This window comes from Equus quagga, chromosome 7 (genome assembly GCF_021613505.1).
Source record: "Equus quagga isolate Etosha38 chromosome 7, UCLA_HA_Equagga_1.0, whole genome shotgun sequence".
NCBI lineage: Eukaryota > Metazoa > Chordata > Mammalia > Perissodactyla > Equidae > Equus > Equus quagga.
The window spans coordinates 83,237,344-83,264,073 of NC_060273.1; the positions used below are offsets into that span (position 1 = coordinate 83,237,344).

Genomic DNA, 26,730 nt, shown 5'->3' on the forward strand with positions numbered 1-26,730 from the left:
CCTGGGGAATGTCTTAAGAACACATTCATGGTCCCCTCCCCAGACCACTTGAAACAAAATCTCACAGGATAGAGGCCAGGGTCTGGATTTTTAAAAAGCTCCCCCAGTGATCTATGTAGCCAGAGTTAAGAACCACTTTACCTAACTGGCCTCCTAGACTCCAGCCTCTCCCTGCCCTGAACCCTCCCACCCAAGCTATCAGCTTAATTTTCTTTTTCTTTTCTTTTTTTTTTTTTTTTTTTGGTGAGGAAGATTGGCCCTGAGCTAACATCTGTGCCAATCTACCTCTATTTTGTACGTGGGTTGCCACCACAGCATGGCTTGATGAGTGGTGTGTAGGTCTGCGCCTGGGATCCAAATCCATGAACCTTGGGCTGTTGAAGCAGAGTCCACGAACTTAACCACCATGCCACTGGGCCAGCCCCAGATTAATTTTCTTAAAGCATAGTTTACCTCATGTCACTCTCCTGCTCAAGATCTTTGGGTGGTTCCCCACTGCCTGCAGGAAAGTGCAAAGTCCTTAGTGTGGCATTCAAGGCCCTCTCTATCCTGGTCCACTCACTCTCCAGCTAACCCCTTGCCCCACCCCACAGAGCTACCTTTCCCTGTGACAGCCTCCTGGCCTTGCTCTCTCTCCTTAGCTTGTCTGGACTTTAGATGTCAGCTGGGCACAGTGGAGCACACTGAAACAGCAGCGAGCCTTCCCTAAGACTTTGAGCCCTTCAATAAGAGGAATGAGGAACTATTGCTAAAATGCCCCCTCTTAACTCAGGAGCCACATGTGCAGCTTTAAATGAAGAGGGTTTTGTGTGGCCTGTAGATGAAAGGAGATCCGCCAGCAGATAGAACACAATAGCAGCAATGTGTAAACACAGGATAGCAGGAGAGGTGGGGCTCATGATTAATTCAAAGGCGATGGTATTTCAGCATTCTCCTGGCTTTTTTTCAAGCCCAGAAGACAGAGCAGGTCTGGGAAGAATTGGGGCCGGGGCCACATTTCAAAGCAACTTTCATGATTTTCTGTCCCCCGTTCCTAGACAAAAGCAGAGAAACACATTTGGATCTTGCTCCAAAGGTCAAAGACTGTTTTGCTAATATGATTAAACAATGTGTGTGTTTGGACTTTGGTCCATTTCTGATCAAGAAACACCTACCCCATAATAAAATAAAAAGTGACTGTTGGGGCCGGCTGGTGATGCAGTGGTTAAGTTCGCACGTTCCGCTTCTCGGCGGCCCCGGGTTCGAGGGTTCGGATCCCGCGTGTGCACATGGCACTGCTTGGCACACCATGCTGTGGTAGGCATCCCACCTATAAAGTAGAGGAAGATGGGCACGATGTTAGCTCAGGGCCAGGCTTCTTCAGCAAAAAGAGGACGATTGGCAGTAGTTAGCTCAGGGCTAATCTTCCTCAAAAAAAAAAAAAAGTGACTGTGTTGACTGACAGCAGGAGTTATTTCAGAATGGGGCCTGGAAATTGTTCCCCTCAAGTGTTTCAGAGTGAAAATGGACCCTAAAGAACTCCTAGTTAAATGTGGTAGAAGAGCCTCTCATGAGTCTCCATCTGCTTCCTCCCAAAACCCTACTAAAAACAACTACAAAAGAGTAAAAAGAATTACAAATCCACCAGGTCTATGAGGATAGGGGAGGAGATGGCAGCAGACGAAGGATGTCTGTACACTTTTGGAAGGTGGGAAGCAGAGGAAGGAACGGCAAGTCACACGGCAGTGCGGGGGAGGCTGAAGGCCTGATGCCTGCAGAGGGTGCCGGGGAGAGGCAGGCCAAGCTGCCGGGACAGGGAGGGCAGCGCTGCAACTGGGACAACTGGTGGAATCTGGGAGAGAGCACAGTCCCAGCTGGGCAGTGGGGTTGCCACACCTCTCCCACCCTGCAGGAGACGTGAAGTGGGAATTTGGATCAGCACATCAGGCACTGTGGGGGGTAAGTATGAAGTGCAGCACTGAAAGTATGGAGAATAAATGGAAATCTAGACACTAAAAGGTTAACTCCCAGCCCCTCTTCCTCACCCTGCTTCTAGACAACCTGGCAGCCAGGCACACCCCTTACCCCCAGGATGGAGACTAAACAACCCTTTTCTGTAGCAACTGAGCAGGTTCAAGGGAAAGACCTACTGATACAGACATTTGGGATCCCCACTGGGAGAATCAGCTCATGACCAACCTCCCCCTACAGGGAAGGCCACCCACCGTTAGACAAGCTCCACCCCAGCATGCTGACCATGCAATCATCTCTTCAGCACATAATTCTTAAATATGATCAGAGAGCCGAGATTCCCCAAACTTTTAAGGCAAGCCTCAGACATGAGAGACAGGTGTGGGGGAGAGAGGAGGAGTGACAAGGGAGGAAGAATGCATAAGCTCAGGGAGGAGAAGAAAAGAAAGCTTTAAAAATGCTATAAAATCCTCAGGAAGGGAAAATAAGATTTATATCTCAAGGTTCATTATCATGAAATGTCAGAACACCAGGGATAAAGAAAAGACCCTAAAAAGACCCAGAAAGCAAAAACAGGTCCATTGAAAGGATCAGGGATCAGAATGGCACCAGACTTCCCAACAGCAACACTGGAAGCTGGAAGATAAAGGAGTGAGGCCCTCAGTGAGAGTGATTTATAGCTTAGAAATCTAAACTCAAACCATTAGTTAAGAGAAATGGTAAAATAAAAGATTCTTTCAGACACAAGAGATCACAAATAATTTGCCTCTCATGCTCCCTTCCTCAGGAAGCTCTTCGCCTGAACAAGAAAATAATCCAAGAATGAGGACCACATGTCCAGGAAAGGGCAAAGGGATGCCCAGGATGCTGGCAAAGGAGACCTTGGCTGACAGTGGGGCAGTGGGCCTAGGTATGGAGCCCGCCTCTGAGTCAGAGAATAGAGGACTTCAAGACAGAGACAGGCCAGATGGGTTACCTGACAGAGTGACTAGGTGGAAAATTATGTTGAGGGGTTATTAGAAGGTTGTGAGAATTAGTAATAAGTTTATGAAAAACTTAGTAAACAAAAAATACGTGGCAATTGCTACCTACAAATCCCACAACACATAAACTGTAAAAGAAAACAGATGCAACACAAAAAAAATGTAAATAGCCATAATAATGTAAACACAGATTACTGATTTAACCAAAGACTGTAATGAACAGTGTTGGGAAGCTGGGAGAAAGGGAAGGAGGAGGCAGGTGGCGGTGGGTAAAAGAATCAAATCTTCATCTTCTCATCATTTGCAAGAAAGTGGGTAATGTCTAAAACTGACAAATCAACAAAACAACACTATAAACATACTATTTAGAAAAATGGGAGAGGAGGTTAAAACTGGGAGAAATAGCTGAAAGAGTCCCACTGGGTGCCTCTGGGCATCAGATTGGGGGTGGGGTTGGGTATAGGGGACTGCTATTTTTCACCATATGCCTTAATACTATTTGACTTTTTAATTTTTATGTGTGTATACATTATTTTCATAAAAATAAAAAATAATTTTTAAAAGGAAAATTAATAGAAAATATTTTAAATTAACAAAATTTAAAAAGCATTATATATTCACTAATTGCATCTCTGTGACCTGTTTCTGTCCTGTTGATCTTCCTCTCCATTCATTCATTCATTCATTCATTCATTTTCTTTTAAAGTATTAAATATTGATCAGAAAATGTGGTAGGGTTGCCAGAGAAAACACATTTGGAATATGCTTACAGTAAAAAAAGTATTCCTTGTTTATCTGAAATTCAAATTTAACCAGGCGCTCAGTATTTTTATTTGCAAAATCTGGCACCTTAAAACGTGGGCTCTCCTTTCACTAGCCCCCTATGCTAGGCCTGTGGCTAAAGTGAGAGTGGGACCAGAAAGTGCATCTGCAATTCTATTCACGGCGTGGGAAACGTATGGAAACTGAGAACTTCCTGGTCAGATGCTGCACAGTGATTTGGGGTCTGCGGAGATGTGCATGGCGCGGTGCCCGCCAGTCCGCGGCCAGTCTCTGTGAGCCCAGAGCATTAACAGAGTGCACTCCTTTTCTGTGACTGGCAGCAGGGTCCCTCAGGGCTCAGGAGCTGGCCCAGGGCTCCTGCGGGTCATCACCGTCCCTTTGCTGCATTTTCTTTCCTGAGAGGGGGCAGGGCAGGATGAGACGTGACCTCAGTTTAGCTAAATTCAGAAGTGGGACCACACCTATGTCACCCCTTCTTGCTTTTTATTGAAAAACGATCTCTTTAAGCAAATTTCTTACACAGACGCCTAATCTTGTCTACAGCTGCTTTCTTAAGAGTTTCACTCTCAAAAGAGGACTTTGTTCTTGGACTGTAGGGAGATCCTCTTCCACCACTGACTATCGCTGTCTCCCTTTTGTGCTGGGGACGCTGTTCTTTGGGGTTAACAGAATTAATACTAAGGACATGTGGGTCCTCCCGAAAGCTAAAATCATCTCTGGAATATATAAATATATAATTTGGAAATACACAAACATAAAAGTATATAGAGAAAGAGAAACAGCTGAAATCTGGATATTTAAAAAGGAGGAAGAACACGAATATAAAGCATTTTTGTTGTTTTGCTATTAATTATTCCTTATGTGAGTAGATGTCAACAGCAGCCAGGCAGGCAACAGGATTCCGGAACCCAAGTGGGATGAAGATGATTAGCCCCAGGGTCCTATTCTACAAAACTAGTGGTCATAATAACAAAAGTGTTTGCTTTGCTTAAACAATTTCAAAGCTTTCTAAAAACAAATAGCTGTGGCCATATTTTTTTTAATTATAAAATATTTATTTATGTATCTAGTGCAATCATGCATTCATTATAGATGTGAGATGACTGGGAGCTCAGTTCAACCGAAGGAAGTATTTTGTATTTTTCAGAAAGCTCTAATTGTTTAAAGTTCTTCTATTTAAAGATGAAATCTAACTTTCTGTAGCTCTCTCTTTGGCCTTATGCCTGCCTTGAAAAGCGACGACAAATGAGCCATCTTCTACCAAGCAGCCCTTCAATGATCTGAAGTCAGTTATAGGGCCTCTCCAACTGTGTCCTCTGCTCCCATGCAAACTGGTCTCCGGCTCCTCTCCTCCATCTGCTTCCTGGTGAGCACTTTAGTTCATCAATGCTGTGCTTAAAATAAGGCACTCAGACTGAACTCCTGGTATGGCCCGAGGCGTACAGGACAGCAAAGGACTATAACTTCCTGTGATCTGAACACTGAACATCCATGCAGTTAGGTAAAAGCCACTCGACTGCTGTTATAAGAACTTCAATTTTAAGGTTTCTGGCAGAGAGAAGACTTGTCTGATACAATAGAAAAAAACTTTTTCATTTACAACAGGTTAAAATTCATGCATTTTGATACAGAAATGCCTTTTTATAGGAATATAAATAATGGATTAACAGACAAACTTTTGCAAGACAGAAGCTAACCTGATTTTAATCGTTACTACCTTTGCAGTAAGGAGCAGGATAACTTCCTGCAGTAGGAAGCCTTTGGGGAATGTAATTTCCACTGCCTTGTGATGTTAATTTGAGGCAATTATCATAAGCAGACTGAAAAAAGTTTTGCATATCATTTGCCCCTGTGAGAGCTGTGTGCTGTTGGTGAGTCCCAATCTTGGAAAAGCCCTAGAAGAGGAATATTCAGAATTCAGATGCTTCTTTAATAGCTGTGGATCCCAAGGTTTCATAGCTTTTAACGTCTCCCAGCCTTTGGCTGGGAAAACTTTCCTCTGCAAATGCTAGAAAGCCAGCTGGAAGAGCTCTCTCCACTTCATACTTTTAATGCATCTGCATTTTCAGCTTTTCCAAGGCAGGATGGGCAAGAATAAAACCGCTTCTCCAGTCCATTTGGCTATTTTAGAACAGTTTTGTAGTGTATGAAGGGAAAATAGGTATTTTTTCCCCTTGGTACTTCCATGACCACTATGAATTTAGGTTACTTGCTGAGCTTGTTTGTGGTGGGAAGAAAAGAAACCCTACAGTCTACGTTCAGTGCTCTCACCTGACTGCCCACCAGGAGGCCTCCTTGAGCCATTTCCAGGGACGTGTTCACCTGTCAGATTGGCCCCCCTTTTCAAGACCAAAATCAGAACAGAAGAGCTGAAAGTGCTGAGGAGTGATAAGGACTAGCTGCTTTTCCAGCTTGATGTCTCTGTACCAGGCCCTCTGGGCCCGGAGCTTCTACAGAGCATCAGGCACAAAGTGGGAGGCTGCACAAAGAGAAGGAAGGTTTTGCTCAAGAGATTCCAGAAATTCAAGAATATGAGAGCAGTGATTGCAGTAACTATTCACTATCTTTAAGAGGAAGCCTGGGGGGCCAGCCTGGGCAGCTCACTGGTTAAGTTCACATGATCCTGTAGGGGACTGGTCTTGGCCACGCCAAGATATGTCTCTTTGGCATGAGAATTACTGGGCTGGTTGCTTTTGATAAACTGGGACAGGGAAGGAGGCTCTGAGGAGTGGAACTTGCTTGCCCTTTGTTAGGAGACATTTACATTGTAAAGGAAATCTCCATCTGTAAAGTTATCTCCCTCTCTGTACCAGGAAGAATGGGGATGACTTTATCTCTAGAAACTCTTAATCAATACCAAAGGCAAGGACTTAAATCTGCATAATGATCTCATTCCTGTTTCTGGTAACCTCCTGTAACTGACTCCCCCACCCCCAACATCCTCCTTTGGATGGATATGATATTTAAGGTGGTGGCTTCAGCCATTTTGGCGAGTTGCTGAGCTTGCCTGACCTCTCCCATGTATACGTGTTATAAAGCTTTGTTTAATTTTTTCCTGCTATTCTGTCTCATGTGAATTTAATTTGTTCTCTGGCCAGACGAACCCAGAGAGGGTAGAGGAAATGTCTTCCTTCCCTACAATCCACCTTGGCAGGCTGGGTTCATATGTTCAGATCCCAGGTGCAGACCTACACTACTCATCAAGCCATGCTGTGGTGGCAACCCACACACACAAAATAGAGGAAGATGGGCACAGATGTTAGCTCAGGGCCACTCTTCCTCACAAATAAATAAATAAAAAATAAAGAGGAAGCCTGCAGTTAGTAGGTATGGAAACTTAGGTACAAACTTTCCAGGGGGTACTTTGGCAAAACACAGTAAAAGCTTTAAAAGTGGCCATGCTCTTTTGAACCAGGAATTCTACTTCTAGGAGTTTATCAGAAGGGAAAAAAACCTGGATGTTCATGGAAATTTAGTTGAAAGGATAAGTCATAGTGGCATTGATTAAAATTTTTTATTATAATTTAAAAGTAGGAGAATGTTCCTTTTCAGAAGGAACACATGGCAGCGGTTTAATTCTGAATTGTCTCACACTCAACAAAGACAACAACAAACCTGCCAACTGCATATTTGGTGAAACAGGAGAAAAACGTACCCTCCAAAGTGTTGTTAAGAGCTGCCAAAGGTGAAAGAGAGCAGGAAACCTGGTGAAAAACTTTGAGTGAGGTGGGAATAGATTCAGAAATCTCTAGCAAGTGTTCCCTTCCAGAGGGGATCCTACTCTGAAAGGCGACTATGAGAACAAAGCAAGATTGCTGAGGACAATGGAAAGTCTTGGAAAGCACTGAAAAAAATAAAACTTCCAAAAGTGAGTACATTTTCTTAGTAAAAGGCTGTAAAGAGATCTGGGAAACAGAGATGGATAGAGAAGCTCTCCTCAAGCATGCTCTGAAATCCAGAGAAGAGATGACTTCTCAGAAGGGTCATGTTTGAGGTCCGTCTCTGTGGCCACAGAGAACGCTCCCCTGGTCCCACCTCTCCACCGCTTCCCCAGGGCAGCAATCTCTACCCAAACAGGGGAGCAACACCTACAAGACACTCAAAGGAAGAAAAGTATGGGCCAAGAATTCCATCCAGCCAAACTAACTGTCAAGACCTATAGACCGTGAAAACTGACTTAAGTGGAGCCATTTTTTTCATCTTTTTTTCTTTTTTTTTGAGGAAGATTAGCCCTGAGCTAACTGCTGCCAATCCTCCAATTTTTGCTGAGGAAGACTGGCCCTGAGCTAACATCCATGCCCATCTTTCTCTACTTTATATGTGGGGCGCCTCCACAGCATGGCATGCCAAGTGGTGCCATGTCCGCACCTGGAATCCAAACCAGCGAACCCCGGGCCACTGAGAAGCAGAATGTGCGCACTTAACCACTGCACCACCGGGCCGGCCCCAAGGAACCATTTTAAAAGAGAGCTGGAGCAGCCATTCCAGGGGAACTGGCTTGCTTGTTTTGTGCCTTAAACCTTGGACTGGACCAAACCTTTGGACTGGGCCAAAATGGCAATTGTTTTACAAGCAATTGTTTGAGAAGTCAGCAGGAAAACAGACCTCCTCATCACAAAGACTGATGATTGTAGACTTTCTGAAGATAGAATCAATAGCTGATCAATGTATAACCAAGAGTAGCCTAGCTTGTTAACACCAATAGAAAAACTCTTTTTTCTTCCTCTTCCAACTCATGCAATTATCCCTTTCCTTTTCTTATAAAAACTCTTTGCTTTCACCCTGTAATCAGGACACTATTTGGGTTTCTACCTGAATCTGTACTTTCTCGAATTGCAACTCTTTGATCTCAGATAAACGCTTTGCCTCTTAAACTAGTCTCTGTTTTTTAAGGTTGACAAAACAAACATTTAAAAATCTGTAAGAAATCAAGGAATGTTATTGTCATGAACCCTTTCTGAGGAATTTATAAGAACCATGGAACAGTACCAACTGTCTCAGCACCACTGAGCAAACCTGAGGAAATCAGGGTAAAAGGGCCTTCCCTGAGCACTGAATGCATTTAACTGTAGAAATAAGAGTAAAACGAATATAGACATTAGAGTGACAGATTGGAATGCAGATGTTACATCCCTTATACTGTAGAATTTTCTCACTAGTAAAAAACTGAAGAAGAGAGAGAGAAGATAGAAATAAAAAAAGCTCACTGAGTGCCTCAAAGTAATTGAGTCAAAGGATAGTATTTAAAGTTTCCAAATCAAGTAGAAGCTTAGGCACATTTAACACAAACACTGAGATTGATATTCTTTTGACTGGATAATGGAGGAGGGGTGAGGGAGAGAGGATGAGATTACGAGATAATTTTATTGCTGCTCATAGTAGGAACCAAAAGACACAGTCCTCAAAGAGAATGGATCAAAGGTATTTTACAAAGGTAACTTATAGAGCGAAAATATAAACCTCCTAAATATCAAAAGTACATTAAGAAAAAGGACAAATACAAAAATACATATTGAAAACACAACACAAAAAATGAGAGAAAATTGTGACCAAATATATCTGTAATCTCAATAAATATAAATGGGTTTAACTCATTTATTTTTAAAATGGCTTTTAAAATAGATCACAAAGTCCAATCCAAACCTAGGCTGTATAGATCTAAAACAAAATGATTCAGAAAGGTTGACGAAAGGATGGGCAAAGAAACACATACCAGAAAATACAAACACTAAAAATCTGAATATCTGACAACATAGAAATCAGGACAAAAAGCTTTAAACAGATAAAGAGAAGTACTTTTCAATGCTAAAAGCTACAATTCACCATGAAAATTTAAGTTATGAATATCTATGAACCAAATAATACAGTAGGGATTTTCATATAATAGAAAATATAAAGATGTAAGGAGATTTAGACAAAGACAAATAATAGGAGACTTTGATTCTCCTTTCCCAATCCAAAACAGATCAAGTGGTCAAAATTAAAACAGTATCTAGAAGCTCAAACAACATAATCAAAAAGGTAGATGTTATTGATATGCATCAAATATTGTTCCCTGAGAACAGAGAATATATTTTCTTTGCAAGTGATCTGGAATATTTGTACACAAATGTGCATGTGCACACACACACACATAAGGTTATATGTCAGGCCACTAACCAAACCTCATTAAATTCCCACAGTAAAAATAAATAGATAGCATTGTACAATAACAACACAATTACCATTGACCTTTATAACATATTCAGAATACAGAAAAAGTGCCCTTCTATTTGGGTGTGTATTTGGGGTCTATATTAAATAACTCCATAATCAAAGCGAAAACACAAATTCAGAACTGCAGAATTTCTAGAAAACAATACTAATGAACATACTATATAGAAGGATCTCCAAGTACAGCTAAAGTAGTACTTAATGGAAAATTCATAGCCTTAAAAAATTATGGCCACATAAATGAAAGAAAAATAAATGAACTAAACAGCTGGCTCAAAAAGCGAGAAAGAGAATTTAAAAATAAACCAAAGGAAAGCAAAAGGAAAAATTAATAAAGATAAATACAGAAATTAACCAGTTAATAAAAATAGAGAACTTATAAATAAATCAGCTTGTTCTTAGAAAAAAATTTAATAAATTAGGTAATCCACAAAGTTAATCACAAAGGAGAAGAAATGTGCAAATACTGAAAATAAGAAATTACAAGTGGCAAATAGTCACACAAACATTAGAGGTAAAAAATATAACAAAGCAAAACAAAAAAACCATAAGAGAACATCTTATATAATTTTATGCAAATAAAATTGAAAACCCATATGAAATGTACAATTTTACCAAGAAACAAAAATAGATGAATTTGCATAAAACAATTTTTCAAAATAATTTTAATTAAATAATATTATACATAAATAGAATATATACAGATATGACATATAAATTATAACAAATAATATTTTTTAATACTTTTTATTTTTTTAATTTTTCCTTTTTTCTCCCCAAAGCCCCCCAGTACATAGTTGTGTATTTTTAGTTGTGGGTCCTTCTAGTCACGGCATGTGGGACACATGGCCTGACAAGTGGTGCCATGTCCGTGCCCAGGATCCGAACCAGTGAAACCCTGGGCCACCGAAGCAGAGCATGTGAACTTAACCACTTGACCACAGGACCGGCCCCATGAATAATAATTTTAATAAATAATTTTGTCAAAAAAATTTGCCAAATTCTTATCCCTTCCTCCCCCAAAAAACAAGAAACACCAGGCCCATTGTTTTACAGGGGACTTCTATAAATCTACTAACCTTTAAAGAACAGATGATTCCAGTGATTTTTAAAATGTTTCATAGCCTAGAAAAAGAAGAAAAACTTACAAATTCTTTTCATAAAGCAAATAGCAGGACATTGATGCAAAAAAAAAAATGACTGCAAGAATAAAGAAAAAAATAGGTCAATATCATGTATAACCATCTATGCAAAAATCCTAAATAAAATTTTAGCAAACAGAATCCAAAAGCACACTGAAAGAATAACATATTGTGACCAAATGGAGTTTATTCTAGGAATAGAAATAAGGTTCAATATTAGAAAATCTGCTAATATAAATCATCATAATAATAGTTCTAAATAGAAAATCATATGATTATCTTTATAAATGTTGAAAATTCATTTGATAAAATTAAATACTTATTCTTGATGAAAAACAAGACATTGAGTAAAATGGGAATCAATGGATACTCCCCCAAAATGGAAAAATGATTTTTTTTCAGCAGAAAAGCAACAGTTTACTTAAAAGGGAAATACTAGAGACACTAATATTTAGGATATGTTAGACTTAGTAACCAATTCAACGTAGACATGAGAAATAAATTAGCGGTAAAAGAATTGAAAGGAAATATTCTAGATTCTAGAGTATCTTCTGGAATTTCTCTTAAGGTTTTCAGGCCCATGATCAAAAGAATTTGTGAGGAATGTTCTAGAAGATAATCTTAGGAGGAGGAGGAAGAGGAAAAAAGGAGAAGAAAAGGAAAAAAGAAGAGAAGAGAAAAGAAAAAAAAAAGAAAATAAAGTGTGGTGGTTTAAAATAACATTCACAAATTCTTTGACAGTCCATTCAAAAGGTGGAGCCTAATTCTCTTGCCCTTGAATGTGTACTGGTCTTAGAGACTTCTAACGAACAGAGTACGTCGGAAGTGATGGCATGTGACTTATGAGTCCATATCATAAAAGACATTGTGGCTTCTGCCTTGCTCTTTCTTGGTTCACTTACTCTGAAGGACGGCTGCTGTCATGTGAGGACACTGAAGCAGCCCCGTGGAGCGGTCCATGTGGTGAGAAACTGAGACCTGCGGCAGACAGCCATGCGAATGAGCCATCTTGGAGGCGGCTCCTCTAGCCCTACGCAGCCTTCACGTAATGAAGCACCAGCCAACAGAGGTGCCGATAGCTCATGAGAGACCCTGAGCCAGAACCACCCAGCCAAGTCATCCCTGAATTCCTAATTCACAGAAACTGTAAGATAATAAATGTTTATTGTTTAAGTCACCAAGTTTTGCAATAATTTTTTACGCAGCCATGCAACGAATACGGAAGGCAAAATAAAGTCTTTTCAAAGTGACAAAAAGTGAGCTTGCCACCAGCAGACCAGTACCAAAGGAAACGCTAACAAATTTTTCAGGTAGAAGAAAAATAAAACAGATGGAAGGTAAGAAACAGAGAAGGAATGAAGAACAAATAAAGCGGTAAATACGTGTATCAATTGTTTCCCTGGATTTTAAAATATACCACAACAATAAGACCTAAACAAATGGAGAGATATACCATGTTTATGGATTGGAAGATTGGATATTGTTAACATATTAATTCTCTTCCAATTGATCTAAAGATTCAAAACAATCTCAATTAAAATCCAAGCAGCCTGTTTTTCTATAAATTGACACACTAATGCTAAAATTTGCATTGAAAAGCAATAGACTACAAGTAGCCAAAACAATTTTGTGAAAGAATAGTTGGAGGACTCAAATGATCTGATCTTAAGACTTACTCTAATGCTACAGCAGGGGCTGGTAAACTATGGCCCCAGGGGCAAATCAAGCCTGTAGCCTGTTTTTGTAAGGCCCACAAGCTAAAAATGCTTTTTACATTTTTAAAAAGTTGAGAAAAGAAACAAAGAAAAGGATGCAACAGGAATTATAGGTAGCCCACCCTTTACAGAAAAAGTTTGCTAACTCCTGAGCTACAGTGATCAAGACAGTAGGGCATTGGTAAAAAGATGACACAGATCAATGGAACAGAATAGAGAGTCCAGAAATAGACTCACACGAATATGGTCAATTGATTTTTGACAAAGGTATCAAGGTGACTCAATGGAAAAAGGATAGTCTTTTCAACAAATTGTACTGGACCAATTAGACAACCATATGCAAAAAGGAATCTCATCCTATGTTGGGAGACAGTTCTCCACTGGTCCCTCATGTATCTTACGAGTTCAACACTAACAGCCCTTTTGTTCCAGACTGTCTTTTCAAGGATGTTTGCCCAAGTAATAGCCTAGAGATCATGTCTACCTTCAGCGCAAAAGACAAATTTGTTTACTGTCCAGATAAAAAAGATAATGTATTGCTCTGGGGCAAAGGTTGGGCAGGTTTGCTTGCAGTCCTTTATAAAAGATTAATGTTCCCTAAGCTTGGGGCTCCTCAGCTGTGATACAAACCCACTGTGTGGACCTGTTTATGCTTCATCCTCCTGGGCCCTTTGGCATAGCTCCTGTGGGACTCAGGGACAAGGGAAACCAATGCAAACCTGAGGCTCCTGCTGCTTGCTGTGCTGTGAGTCATGAGGTTCTCTGTTTCGTCTCAGGAGTCTTCTGTCTTTTGCCAGCATGCATTGAAACTGTGGCAGGGTAACTTGTTAGCCTGCAAGTACAGTAAAATCTTATATCCTTTATCACTCTTGACAATCCATACTTTGCATCATATACAAAAATTAACTTGACATGAATCATAGACCTAAATGTAAAACCTAAAACTATAAAACTTCCAGAAGAAAACAGAAAATCTTTATGTCATTGGGTTAGACAAAGATTTCTAAGATAGGACCAAAAAGCATCACTCACAAAAGAAAAAATTAATTGGATTTCATCAAAATTACAAACTTTTGCTCTTCAAAACACACTATTATGATTTTTAGGGCAGTAAAACTATACTGTATGTTACTCTAATGGTGAGTATATGTCTTACATTTGTCAAAAATCCATAGACTGTGCAACACCAAGAGTGAACTATAAGGTAAACTATGAACTTTGGATGATAATGATGTGTCAGTGTAACAAATGTACCACTCTACTGCGAGATATTGATAGTGCAGGAGGCTGTGTATGTGTGTGGGGGGTGGTAAATGGAAACTCTGTACTTTCTGCTCAATTTTGCTGTCAACCTAAAACTGCTCTAAAAAATGAAGCTTTTTTTTTTAAAAAGGGTAAAGAATCTGAATAGACCTTTCTTCAAAGAAGATATACAAATGGCCACTAAGCACATGAAAGATGCTCAGCATCATTAGGCCTTACGAAAATACAAAACAAAACCACAGTGAGATACAACTTTATGCCTACTAAGATGGCTATAATGAAGAAAAGGGAAAATAATAAGTGTTGGCAAGGATGTGGAGAAATTGGAACACTCATACATTGCTGATGGGAATGCAGAATGCAGACACTGTGGAAAATAATCGTCAGTTCTTCAAAAAGTTAAACATAGACCCAGCAATCCACTATATACCCAAGAAAACTGAAAATGTATGTCCACACAAAAACTTGTACGTGAATGTTCAGAGCAGCATTATTCATAATAGCCAAAAGGTAGAGACAACCCAAATGTCCAGCAACTGATGAATGGGTAACAAAATGAGGTATATCCATACAATGGCATGCTATTCAAGGTAAAAAGGAGTGAAGTACTGACACATGCTACTATAGGGATGAACCCTGAAAACTTTATATAAGTGAGTTAGTCACAAAAGACCACATATTGTACAATTCCATTTATGTTAAATGTCCAAAAGAGGAAATTCATAGAGATAAAAAGTAAATTAGTTGTTGCTAGGGGTTGGAGGGGATGGGGAACAATTGCTAATGGGTACGGGGTTTCTTTTTCTGGTGACAAAAATGTTCTATATTTAATTTGTGTTGATGGTTGCACAAATCTGTGAATATACCAAAACCATTGAATTATATACTTTATGGGTTTTTTGTTGTGTTTTTTTTTTTTTTTTGAGTAAGATTAGCCCTGAGCTAACATCTGCCACCAATCTTCCTCTTTTTGCTGAGGAAGACTGGCCCTGAGCTAACATCCATGCCCAGCTTCCTCTACTTTGCAAGTGGGATGCTACCACGCATAGTGTGCCAAGTGGTGCCAAGTCCATACCCAGGATCCGAACCGGCGAACCCTGGGCCGCCAAAGTGGGATGTGCGCACTTAACTGCTGCACCACTGGGCCGGCCCCGAATTATATACTTTAAATGGGTGAATTTTATGGTATGTGAATTATATCTCAATAAAGATGTTTAAAAAAAAGATGAGGTAGGAGAAATGATCCTTGTCTATATAAGTAAGTACTCTACTCTAAGAAGACCTGAATTATAAAAACAAGTTAGAAACAATAAACTGGGCAGTAACTGGACTTACCTCAAGATCCTGTAAAATGTTAATACTAACATTTTTAGACTACTTCTGTACTTTTGAAAGTATAATGTTAGCAACATCATATTGTAAAACAGGAATACTTGTTTGTGCACTTTCAAGTTTTTATAACCTGCTTGTAAGTCTGAAGACCTTTGTATGTAGGTACATATATGCATATGTCCCATCATTATCAAAGATGACTAAATAGGCTAGTTGCTGCATGACCCTTAGCTTTTTCACACCCCAGTGGCAGAGTTAGCTGTGTAGCTGCAGCTGCTGGTCACAAAGTCCAGGTTCCTACTTCTGGGCCAGACTCTCCACCATATAATCAGGTGACCAAGAATTTGGTTCAGAGAACCTTCATCAATATTTTTCAATGTTTGGTCAGCCGCAGGTAGAATCAATTACCTGGAGCCCTGACTCTAAGCATCCACTGATGGGCCTGGGAATCTGCTCTGTTAACAAGCCCCTCAGGAGATATGATCTGCACTCAGTTTTGGGAGCCCCAGCTCTGGGCACCTAATCCTGATTGCTGTGGAGAAGCTGAATCTGTCTTTGGTCTCACAGCCCTGTTCACATTCTCCTTGCTCACCAGGGTGACAGAAGTATGCCTCCCTATTGTTAACCATAATTGGATGTCACTGAGCCTGGTGCTGGGTCTGCAGGCACAGTTTACTCAAAAGTCTGCCTGGTATTTCCATTCTGTATGGGGTTTCTGCCTGCTGGCAGCCCTGACCTCCCATCAGAAGCTGTAGAAGCAGCAGACAGCACATACTTGGCTCTCCCCATGGATCCCACTCACAGTACAGGACCTACACTGGAGCCCTGGATTTGGATTCTAGGCCCAGCTCTGTACTCCACCCCACATCTGATGGAGGACGAATGGGAAACCTATTGGGTCAGTAATCTCTCAAGGCTGATGGAAGCTCAAGTGACTTTCCAGTTACTGTACTTGAATGCTTCCAGGGATAGGAAATTCACCACTTATAGAGAAGCTCTTCTGCCTCTCAGTGGGTCTGCTACCCAACCCTAGAACAGACAGCAGAGTCATGCCAGCTCACCTGCTCAACTCCTCTGGACACATCTACTCTGGCTCCTTCCAGTATCTTTTGGAAACACAAGTGTCACTGCTCTGGTTACAATCCTTCAGTGGCTCCCCATTCCTCTTACGATCTAGACCACAATCCCTACCATGGCCTACTCTCCTTGCTGATCTTTGCAGCCTCATCTCCTCCACTGTCCTCCACTCTAGGACTCTCGTCACACACATCTTTCAGCTCTCTTTCCAAGCCAAGTTCTCTCCTGCCCATGGCCTACGCCTCTTTAGGTAGTTAACTCCTGTTCATCCCTCAGCTCTCCAGCGTCATTTTCCTGACCCCAAGTCTGGATCAGGTCTCTTGGTTATTCATGCTCCTAGCACTCCAGACCTCTTTATTAAAATTCGTCAACGTTGAAATTTTTCATTTGAGCAATTATTTCACTAACTTCTGTCTCCCCCAGTAGACGGTAAAGTTCATTAGAGCAGGGCTCTGAGTTTGCTCTCATTGCATCCCCAGCACCTAGCAAAGGGCCTGGCAAGTATTCAATTGGATAGATGACTCGCTCGAGGAGGGCGGGCCACAACCTGAGCCGGGTGTCGAGACCTCTGGGAATCAAAGATGCACTCGGAGCAGCTACACGTGTAAGGTGCTCAGAACTGAGGGCATCCGTTTGCAGGCTGGGGGTCCGGGGGGTCTGGGCAAGGACACAGCACAGCTCTGGCTGGCATCCAGCTGCCGAATGGAGAGGGACGCCCCGACTCGGTGCTTGCGGGCCTCAGTTTCCCTACCGGTTTCCCGCGGGGTCGACCGAGAACCGCCCCTGCGGCCCCTGGGTAGACCCAAGCCAGACGCCGTCCGCTGCGGAGGTTCGTGAGGGCGGGTTGGGCCGGGCCGCCGCTCCAGGCGAGGGCGCTCCAGGCCGGTCTTCCGGAGCAGTCGCGCGCCGCCCGCGCCCCTCTAGCCGCCGGGAGATGGCGCAGTGCGAGTCGGGAAGGCGGCGGGCAGGTGCGGCCCTCGGCGGCTGAGGGCGCTATGGTAGGTGGCGAGGCGGCCGCTGCGGTGGAGGAGCTGGTTTCGGGAGTGCGGCGGGCGACCGACTTTGCGGAGCAGTTCCGCTCCTACTCGGAGAGCGAGAAGCAATGGAAGGCCCGCATGGAATTCATTCTGCGCCACCTGCCTGACTACCGCGACCCGCCCGATGGCGGCGGCCGCCTGGACCAGCTGCTGTCCCTCTCCATGGTCTGGGCCAACCACCTCTTCCTGGGTTGCAGGTGCGGACCCCTGCCGGCTGGCTGACCCTGTCCCCTGCCTTACGATCCGCAGCTCCTGCCCAGGGCTGACCCCGCCCCCAACCGCGCTGGCCAGGCCCACGGCCGATTCCCGCCCTAGCCAGCCTCTTGGAAAGATATTTAATCTCTCAGAGCCTCAGTTTCCTCATTTGGAAAATGAGTTGTTGTGATGACTACAGTATTAAAGGGTGAAAAGCACTTAGCACAGGCAGCCATGTAGCAAGAGCTCAGTACACCGTGGGCACTATAGTTGCCACTGTTATTTGTAGTATTATTATTAGCTCAGACCATCACCTTTCAGTCCGATAGCTCCTTTCGCCCACGTGGTAACAACGTGCAGAGACAGAAACTGAGATTCCCTAGTTTACACGTGAAGAACTGAGAGAGGGGAAGTGATTCATGTAGGGCCATGCAGCTTCTGGCAGGATTGGTAGATTTTACCATCTACCACAGGATGTAATCTGTGCCCTTGGCTTTTTCTTCCCACGCCCCAGTCTGTGGACCCTGAGCAAGAGCCAGCCTTTGCTTCTCTGCCTTTCTTTTTATGAAATAAGGGATGCCTTCAAGGGACTGTATTTGAAGTGCTTGATAAGGCATCCCCATACGCCACCATGAAGAAGGTGGCAAATCTTGAGGCTTCCACATCCTTTTATTTTAGCATTTCCTGAAATTTTGTTAGGATAATAAGATGACCGAGCTTGAGTCCTGGTTTCTGTGCCCCTTATGGCTGTCTGACTTTGGTCATATGGCCCCTCCAGCCCTAAGGCACCTGGTTTTGCTTCCAGGTGTTGGGGGTTATTAGAACAGGATTTGGGGAAACAGTGCCAGAAGTATCCATCTCTTTTCTCTGCCTTCCAGGTGCCCCTGGCAAATCCTGGTTAACAGGATCCAAGATTAGGCAAATGTCAGAAAATTGGACAAGTGAACAAATAACGTTATTTTAATTAGACTAACATTCCATGTGTTTAAAAAATAAATTTTTTTTGGTGAGGAAGATTGTCCCTGAGCTGACATCTGTTGCCAATCTTCCTCTTTTTTTTTTTTTCCTCCTCAAAGCCCCTCAGTACATAGGTGTATATCCTAGTTGTAGATTCTTCTAGTTCTATGTGGGATGCCACTTCAGTATGGCCTGATGAGCGGTGCATAGGTCCACGCCTGGGATCCGAACCAGGGAACCCCAGGCCATAGAAGTGGAGCGTGTGAACTTAACCACTTGGCCCCATAAAAAAGTAAAAATGTTTTGATCCATGAATATATACTGCCAGATGTACAGTGCCTCTATTTTTGTCAATCTATTTTTTTTGTTTTGTAAATCTTGAAACACCTGCTCTATTGGCATTCCTAGAACCACCTGTGCATCCACAAGCAGGAAGAACTGTTTCCTGACCTGCTAGTGCACATGGACCGGTTTCCCCTGTAGTATCAAATCAGTCCTCTGAGAGTTGAGTTTACAGTCTGGCTACGTGCAGTTTATTAGCCCGCAGTGACAATTCTTCCCAGGTTTTTATCTTACTACTTTTTGTTATGCAGTTACAACAAAGACCTTTTAGACAAGGTGATGGAAATGGCTGATGGAATTGAAGTGGAAGACCTGCCACAGTTTACTACCAGAAGTGAATTAATGAAAAAGGTAAATAAGATTTCCAAATGCATGTGAAATGTTATAGAGTTAATGGCCCATGCCTTTATGATGAGGTATTAGAGTACACGTATATTGTTTTCTGAATGCTCTTGTTTACTACCCCAAAGATCTAAGCCCTTTCACTTTTATTTCTGTAATTGGTATAAGCCTTTTCATGACTAGATAACAACTCAGTATGATAAATTATGCGTTGTTGGAGTAACACATAAACTCAACCTCTTCAGTTGCTCTAGGAACATTCTGTTTTGAGCCTTTTGCTTGATTTTTAAGAAAATGTTGGCTACAGTGCTACAGTTTCTCACTTATTAAAAAATCTTGTTGGTAACTTTAACTCATCCTTACCAGACTTGTTTGGCCCTTCCAACTTGTTGATGGAAATGTAGATGGAGTAATGTCCACATATCATAGCTGTTCTCTATTCTGCAGGGCTTAGTCTGATCTGAGGCTGTGGACTTTTTACACAGTGAGCTATTGCCAGTAGAGTCTTGTATCTGGATCTTGGGGCTGGTGCCATGGAGAGTGTGGCAGAAAGAAACTCAGAAGGTGGGGCTGGGCATTCCAGCTGCTTTTCAGAATTGCCCAAGACATGCTTTTTCTCATTTGCCCGGGTCTCTTCAGGCAGTGCAATTAATTGCTCCCTTATCTCCCAAAGTTTATTTCTTCGGCACTTTACTCAGGCCTCTTTTAGAGCAGATTGTAAACTTCTTGAGGGAAGAGATGGTGCCTAAAGTTTTAGTCCCTCTAACTCAAAACCTAGTATAGGCATACCCCAGAGAAGCTGCTCGGAAAATACGTACAAAATTGACCAAAGCAATCTAGGCACACCTTGTTTTATTGCACTTCCCTTTATTGCGCTTGGCAGATAGTGTTTTCTACAAATTGAAGGTTTGTGGTAACCTGCATTGAGCAAATCTGTTGGCGCCATTTTTCCAACAGCATTTGCTTACATCATCTCTGGGTGTCACATTTTGGTAATTCTCGCAACATTTCAAACTTTTTCATTATTATATTTGTTATGGTCGTCTGTGATCAGTGATCTTTGATGTTACTATTGTAATTGTTTTGGAGCGCCACAAACTGTACCTATATAGGATGGTGAACTTAAGTGATAAATGCTGTTTATGTTCTGACTGCTCCACTGACCAGCCGTTCCGCGTTTCTCTCCCTCTCCTGGAGCCTCCCTATTCCCTGAGACACAATAATATTGAAATTAGGCCAGTTAATAACCCTACAATGACCTCTAGGTGATGAAGTGAAAGGAAGAGTTGCTCTTTAAATCAGAAGCTAGAAATGATTAAGCTTAGTGAGGAAGGCAGGTCAAAAGCTGAGACAGGCTGAAAGCTAGGTCTCTTACAAAAGCTAGCCAAGTTGTGAATGCAAAGGAAAAGTTCTGGAAGCAATTTAAAAGTGCTATTCCAGTGAACACACAAATGATGAGAAAGCAAAACAGCCTTATTGCTGGTGTGGAGAAAGTTTTAGAGGTCTGGACGGAAGATCAGACCACCTACAACATTCCCTTAGGCCAAAGCTTAATCCGGAGCAAGGCCCTCACTCTCCTCAATTCTGTGAAGGCTGAGAGAGGTGAGGAATCTGCAGAAGAAAAGTTTGAAGCTAGCAGAGGTTGGTTCATGAGATTTAAGGAAAGCAGCCATCTCCATAACATAAAGCTGCAGTGGGAAGCAGCAAGTGCTCGTGTAGAAGCTGCAGCAAGCTATCCAGAAGGTCTAGCTAAGATCATTCATGCAGGCAGCTACACTAAACAGCAGATTTTCAGTGTAGACAAACCAGCCTTTTATTGGAAGAAGATGCTTTCTAGGACTTTAATAGCTAAAGAAGAGAAGTCACTGCCTGGCTTCCAAGCTTCAAAAGACAGACTCTCTTGTTAGGGGCTAATGCAGCTGGTGACTTTTAAGTTGAAGCCAATGCTCATTTACCATTCTGAAATCCTAGAGCCCTTAAGAATTAGTTAAATCTACTCTGCCTGTGCTCTATATATGGAACAACAAAGCCTGGATGACAGCACATCTGTTTACAACATGGCTTACTGAATATTTTAAGCCCACTGTTGAGACCTACAGTTCAGAAAAAAAGATCTCTTTCAAAATATTACTGCTTATTGACAATGCACCTGGTAACCCGAGAGCTCTCATGGAGATGTACAACGAGATCAATGTTGTTTTCATGTCTGCTAACACAGCATCCATTCAGCAGCCCACGGATTGAGAATTTTGACTTTCAAGTCTTATTATTTAAGAAATACATTTCATAAGGCTATAGCTGCCATAGATTCCTCTGATGGATCTGGGCAAAGTCAATTGAAAACCTTCTGGAAAGGATTCACTATGCTAGATGCCATTAAGAACATTCATGATTCATGGAAAGAGGTAAAAAAAATCAACATTAACAGGAGTTTGGAAGAAGTTGATTCCAGTCCTTATGGATGACTTTGAGAGGTTCAAGCCTTCAGTGGAGGAAGTAAATGCAGATGTGGTGGAAATAGAAAGAGAACTAGAAGTCTGGAGCCCGAAGGTGTGACTGAATTACTGCAATCTCATAAAACTTTAATGGATGAGGAGTTGCTTCTTAGGGATGAGCAAAGAAAGTGGTTTCTTGAGATGGCATCTGCTCCTGGTGAAGATGCTGTGAAGATTGTTGAAATGACAACAAAGAATTTAGAATATGACATAAACTTAGTTGATAAAGCAGCGGCAGGGTTTTGAGAGGACTGACTCCAATTATGAAAGAAGTTCTACTGTGGGTAAAATGAACTATTGCATGCTACAGAGAAATCATTTGTGAAAGGAAGAGTCAATTGACATGGCAAACTTCACTGTTGTCTTATTTTAAGAAGTTGCCACAGCCACCCCAGCCTTTAGCAACCACCACGCTGATCAGTCAGCAGCCATCAACATTGAGGCAAGACCCTCCACCAGCAAAAAGATGACTCACTGAAGGCTCAGATAATGGTTAGCATTTTTAGCAATAAAGTATTTTTCAATTAAGGTGTGTACATTGCTATTATTTTTAGAGATGCTGTTGCATGCTTAATAGACTTCAGTGTAGTGTAAACATAACTTTTATATGCACTGAGAAACCAAAACATGAGTGTGACTTGCCTCACTTTATTGCGATGCTTGCTTTCTTGTGATGGTCTGGAATGGAACCCGCAGTATCTCCGAGGTATGCCTGTAGAGTAGAAGGCTGCTGGCCTCTTTCATTTCTATCTTCAGACACATAGGTAAAGCCCGTGCCTTACCCCAGTTGGGTCCTGTTTTGGGAGGCATGGCATATAAATAGGTTCCCTTCTGTGTGGGTATCAAGGAACTAATCAAATGTTCAGCTGCCCAGAAAGTACTTCAGTCCTAAATAGCACATCCCACTTGGTTTTAGTTAGTTTTCCTAAAAAAAAAGTATTTTTTTTTAAAGATTTTATTTTTCCTTTTTCTCCCAAAGCCCCTTAGTACAAAGTTGTGTATTTTTTTTTTTTTTAAGTTGTGGGTCCTTCTAGTTGTGGCATGTGGGACGCCACCTCAGCATGGCTTGATGAGAGTGCCATGTCTGTGCCCAGGATTTGAACCGGTGAAGCCCTGGGCCGCTGAAGCAGAGTGTGTGAACTTAACCACTCGGCCACAGGGCCAAAAAAAGTATTCTTTATTTTTATAATCTGAACATTGAATCAGAAGCTTCAGGTTGGTGGTCAAGGGGCGATTTTGTTTTTAAAATCAGCTGTTAACGGGGCTATTGTTTTTAGCCAGGGAGCCGTGTGAATTGGGAGTTTGTGACTTTCTGGATCCCCTCATGTAATACTTAAAAAAAGATCTCTGGGCAGACCTTCAGTGTCCCAGAGTGGTGAGGTTCCTGGGGCCCAGGCAGGGATGGCTAGATAGTTGCCAGCTGCCTGACACCTCATGGGGCAGGGGCCAGGAAGGGAATAGGGTAAGCCTTTGCTCCCTCTTTCTGGCAGATTGTTTCCTTGCTTTTTGCTCCTGAGAGGTATTCTGTCCCCCCTAAGATCGGTTTTTCACATCAATTTTCTACTATACTTCTCTGTCACATATGTAGCTGTACTCTTTCCAGTCATGCTGAGCTATTAGAGATCAGAACACTTCATGATATTTGAGCTACAGACCCCAGGAGAGACTGAGGATTTGTAATTGATAGACATCCCTAACATCATTCATAGACCAGTGTGAAGAAGTGTATGTGTGTGTGTTGAGGGAGAAGGGTCTCTCTGTTAAACATTGCAAAGGGATCTTGAACCTCGAAAATGTAGGGAGTCCCTGCCCTGGGGTGTTTATTTTTGACACACATTGCAGTGTCAGCCTCCAGAGAAGAGTCCTCAGGTACGACCCTGGCATCCCTGAAAACAGCCCTGTCGTCAGACTAGTCATTAGCACCTGGCTACCTGGAAGAAGACTGCAGGGAGCCTTTCCTTCTGTAGCACTTTTGTATTACCTATATTTCATCTTCCTTCAAATACAACATGTTTTCTTAGTAACCCAGTTTAATTTTAGACTCTTGATGCCACTGAAAATGAATCTCAGGTGATCCTGAAAAGTGAGATACTTAGAGTTTTGCCAGTTGTTAAGACTCTTCTAGATAAGCCCATCCTGAGAACAAGTCATCTGATCTGTGTGCCATGACAGACTTGTGTGGTGTTGCAGGCTGTCCCCTCTCCATTGGAAGCCACTCTGAGAGCCCACTGGAAAGAGAGCCATGGGGACTTTGCAGCAGTTCTTCTCTCTCTTGCCTGAGGTTTTCACATTAACAGAGGCAGGAAACTTTAAGCAATATTGCCAGCCCAGAGACAAAAAGAAACCTTGATGTTGAGCCATGCACCTGAAAACGTCTGTTGTAGTTCTGCCCAGAACTGACCATTAGCTCTAAAATTAGAGTCTAGTTGGCTTTTAAAGCAGTTAGCAAGTGGAAATGAATTGCCTGGCATTGTTTGGTATCTCGAGACTGGACAGTGAACATGACTTAGGAACGTTCACTCGTAAGATTTTAAAAATACCTTACGGCTCTTCTGCAGTTTTGAGGCAAGTACATCTCTGCAGTCTGTCCAACTCATTTTTTTGGTCTGAGGAAAGAAATGAGCATTGGTCTCACAGGTGGTATTTGTCAAACAGTTGCGGTGTATAATTTTTCTTTTGAAAGAGGGGGATTCAAATACAAATATATTAGCAAACAATCTCAACTTTCTAAGTCATCTCTAGGCACCTACTGGCAGCCTTTGTGGTTGAGCAGCTTACCCATTAATGAACAATAATTAACAAGGAGCAGCAGCTCACTCAGGAAGGGCGTCATTACTGTGACTGTCGAAGTTAATATTTTCAAGGCACTGTCTTAAGGAGAAAGTGGAGTGATTGACCAGGAAGCTATCATTATTGGCTCAAAGAAAGAACTTGTCAACTTAATTACTTGGTCCTTTTTTCCCAAGAACATTTTTATCCACGAAGTATGGAGTGACTATATCTAAATTCTGACACAGAAGTTAGAAAAACAAGTGTGCCTGCATTTCAAGAGGTTCTTTTTTGTGCATCGTGTCCAGTCTTGGCAAGCTCTAAGGTAATGAAGCAGCCACTCCCTTGCTGGAAGGAGATGTGATCCTAAGGTGGCAAGTATTTAAAACAAAACAAAAACCAACCTGTCAGATTAGTTAAATTAGGTTTTGTCTTGTAACCCAAGATAAATGCTCAGTGGAGCTAACTTTCTTTTCCCGTTTATCACTAGAAATGGAAGCGGCCAGAAAAGCTCTCTAACCCCACAGGCCAGTCTGTTGCCTGGTCCCCAGAATGTGTGAATTGCCTGCCAACACCTTGTGTCAAAGACCATAGTTGCAGCAGCCAAAGCCAGTGGCAGCCATTGTGCTGCTGTAGTCTTGGTTTATCCTATTGGAAATTTGAGAGATGGCTTAGAGGAGTCTCTTCCCCTTTGGACTAAAGATGGTTTCTTCAGGTGATACTGCACTCTTCTGAAAGGAGAAAGACTTTTTTTTAAGACTGGCACCTGAGGTGACAACTCTTGCCAGTCCCCCCCCCCCCACTTTTTCTCCCCAAGTCCCCCCAGTACATACTTGTATATTTTAGTTGTGGGTCCTTCTAATTGTGGTATGTGAGACGCCATCTCATCATGGCCTAATGAGCAGTGCCATGTCCATGTCCAGGATCTGAACTGGCAAAACCCTGGGCCACCAAAGCGGAGCATGCAAACTTACCCACTCAGCCACGGAGCCGGCCCCGAGAAAGACTTCTTATATTCTGCTTTTGCTTAGGAATTTTGCTTTTTCATTTCTCAAAAAGACTGGAGTGACAGGCTTAGCTAGAAAATAGGTCATACCTTGAAAACTCTGATTACTAAAAAGATTTCAGATTAATTCACTTCTACTGCTAAATGTTAAGGAAATCCATTCACGTATAAGGTGACAGCCAAAATGATCTCTTTACACCCTATTTAAAAATTGTCTAAAGCCAAATTTAAATTTACCAAAGGTGCTAGAGAGTACCCAGAAAGAATATATCTGCTTCAGTTTGCCACTATTTGAAGCCATGCATTTGCAGTTTCTAATACTGTGAAATCCAGAAATACATAACCTTCACATCTCCTAAATCTCCTGACTCAATGTGAAATGTTTTGAGTTACTACCTGGATTCAGCTGATTTTAATTTAGAACAGTAAGTGTGTGATTCTGCTTTTAGAACCCTTCATTGCACAGCATGCCAGGAAAAAGTTATATTTTAAGTATTTGTTATCACTTTAAATTGTGAACATTTATAGATCACAGGTGACAAGACAAAAAAATTAGGTCTGGCTTCCAAATGGGTGGTATGGTTAGTGTTTTGCTGAATTTTCTGTATGTAGTAAAATATTAATAATTTCTGAGTCTACTTACCATCTGGGTGGTATATAAATATTGTATCACTGCTGTATTTTATGAATTTGATTCACTAGACTACGTGGCTACATAACCTTTTCTTTTTTTCCCCAGCATCAAAGCTAAAAGAGAAGATTCATCACATTTTCATCATCAGCTACAGGCTTAGAAAGGAGGCTGGGATGAATGTGACACTGACCACAGCAGCTCTCTTTAAGACTCCTGATATTAACGTGTAGGAAAAGAGGAATCTTTTTGGAATCAAAAGGAATCTTGTCTAGATTGGCATTTTAAAAGGTCTCATTCTTCCAGTAGGTATCATTGTAAAAGTAAGCATGGATATTTATGTATTTATAAATCATGGCTTTTTAAAATTATTTTCAGTTTTTGAATGTCATTCAAACTTTCTGTTAAAAATGCCTATGCCTGTTTTATGTTGATGTAATAATGGCAGGTAATGAATTTTACAACTTGGATTTTTCAACAATGTACGCTTATGTGTAA

General features: G+C 41.8%; 1 protein-coding gene and 1 long non-coding RNA gene across 3 annotated transcripts; one reads left to right on the plus strand and one right to left on the minus strand.

Annotated features, from left to right (window-relative positions):
- Positions 1–1,257: 1,257 nt before the first annotated feature.
- On the minus strand, positions 1,258–17,318 carry LOC124241685 (uncharacterized). 2 transcript variants are annotated; one of them, XR_006889293.1, is made up of 4 exons: positions 17,210–17,318; positions 13,506–13,618; positions 11,009–11,054; positions 1,258–1,309 (listed from the first exon to the last, which is right to left on the minus strand). It is a non-coding gene; the product is annotated as an uncharacterized LOC124241685 (long non-coding RNA). The 2 variants fall into 2 exon arrangements; XR_006889292.1 differs by lacking the exon at positions 1,258–1,309 and having other exon boundaries at positions 10,876–11,054.
- CDKN2AIPNL (CDKN2A interacting protein N-terminal like) lies at positions 17,301–26,730 on the plus strand. The gene is made up of 3 exons (XM_046665662.1): positions 17,301–17,692; positions 19,241–19,340; positions 26,341–26,730. The coding sequence occupies exons 1-3, from the start codon at positions 17,454–17,456 to the stop codon at positions 26,350–26,352; spliced, it is 351 nt and encodes a 116-aa protein (XP_046521618.1). The 5' UTR covers positions 17,301–17,453; the 3' UTR covers positions 26,353–26,730.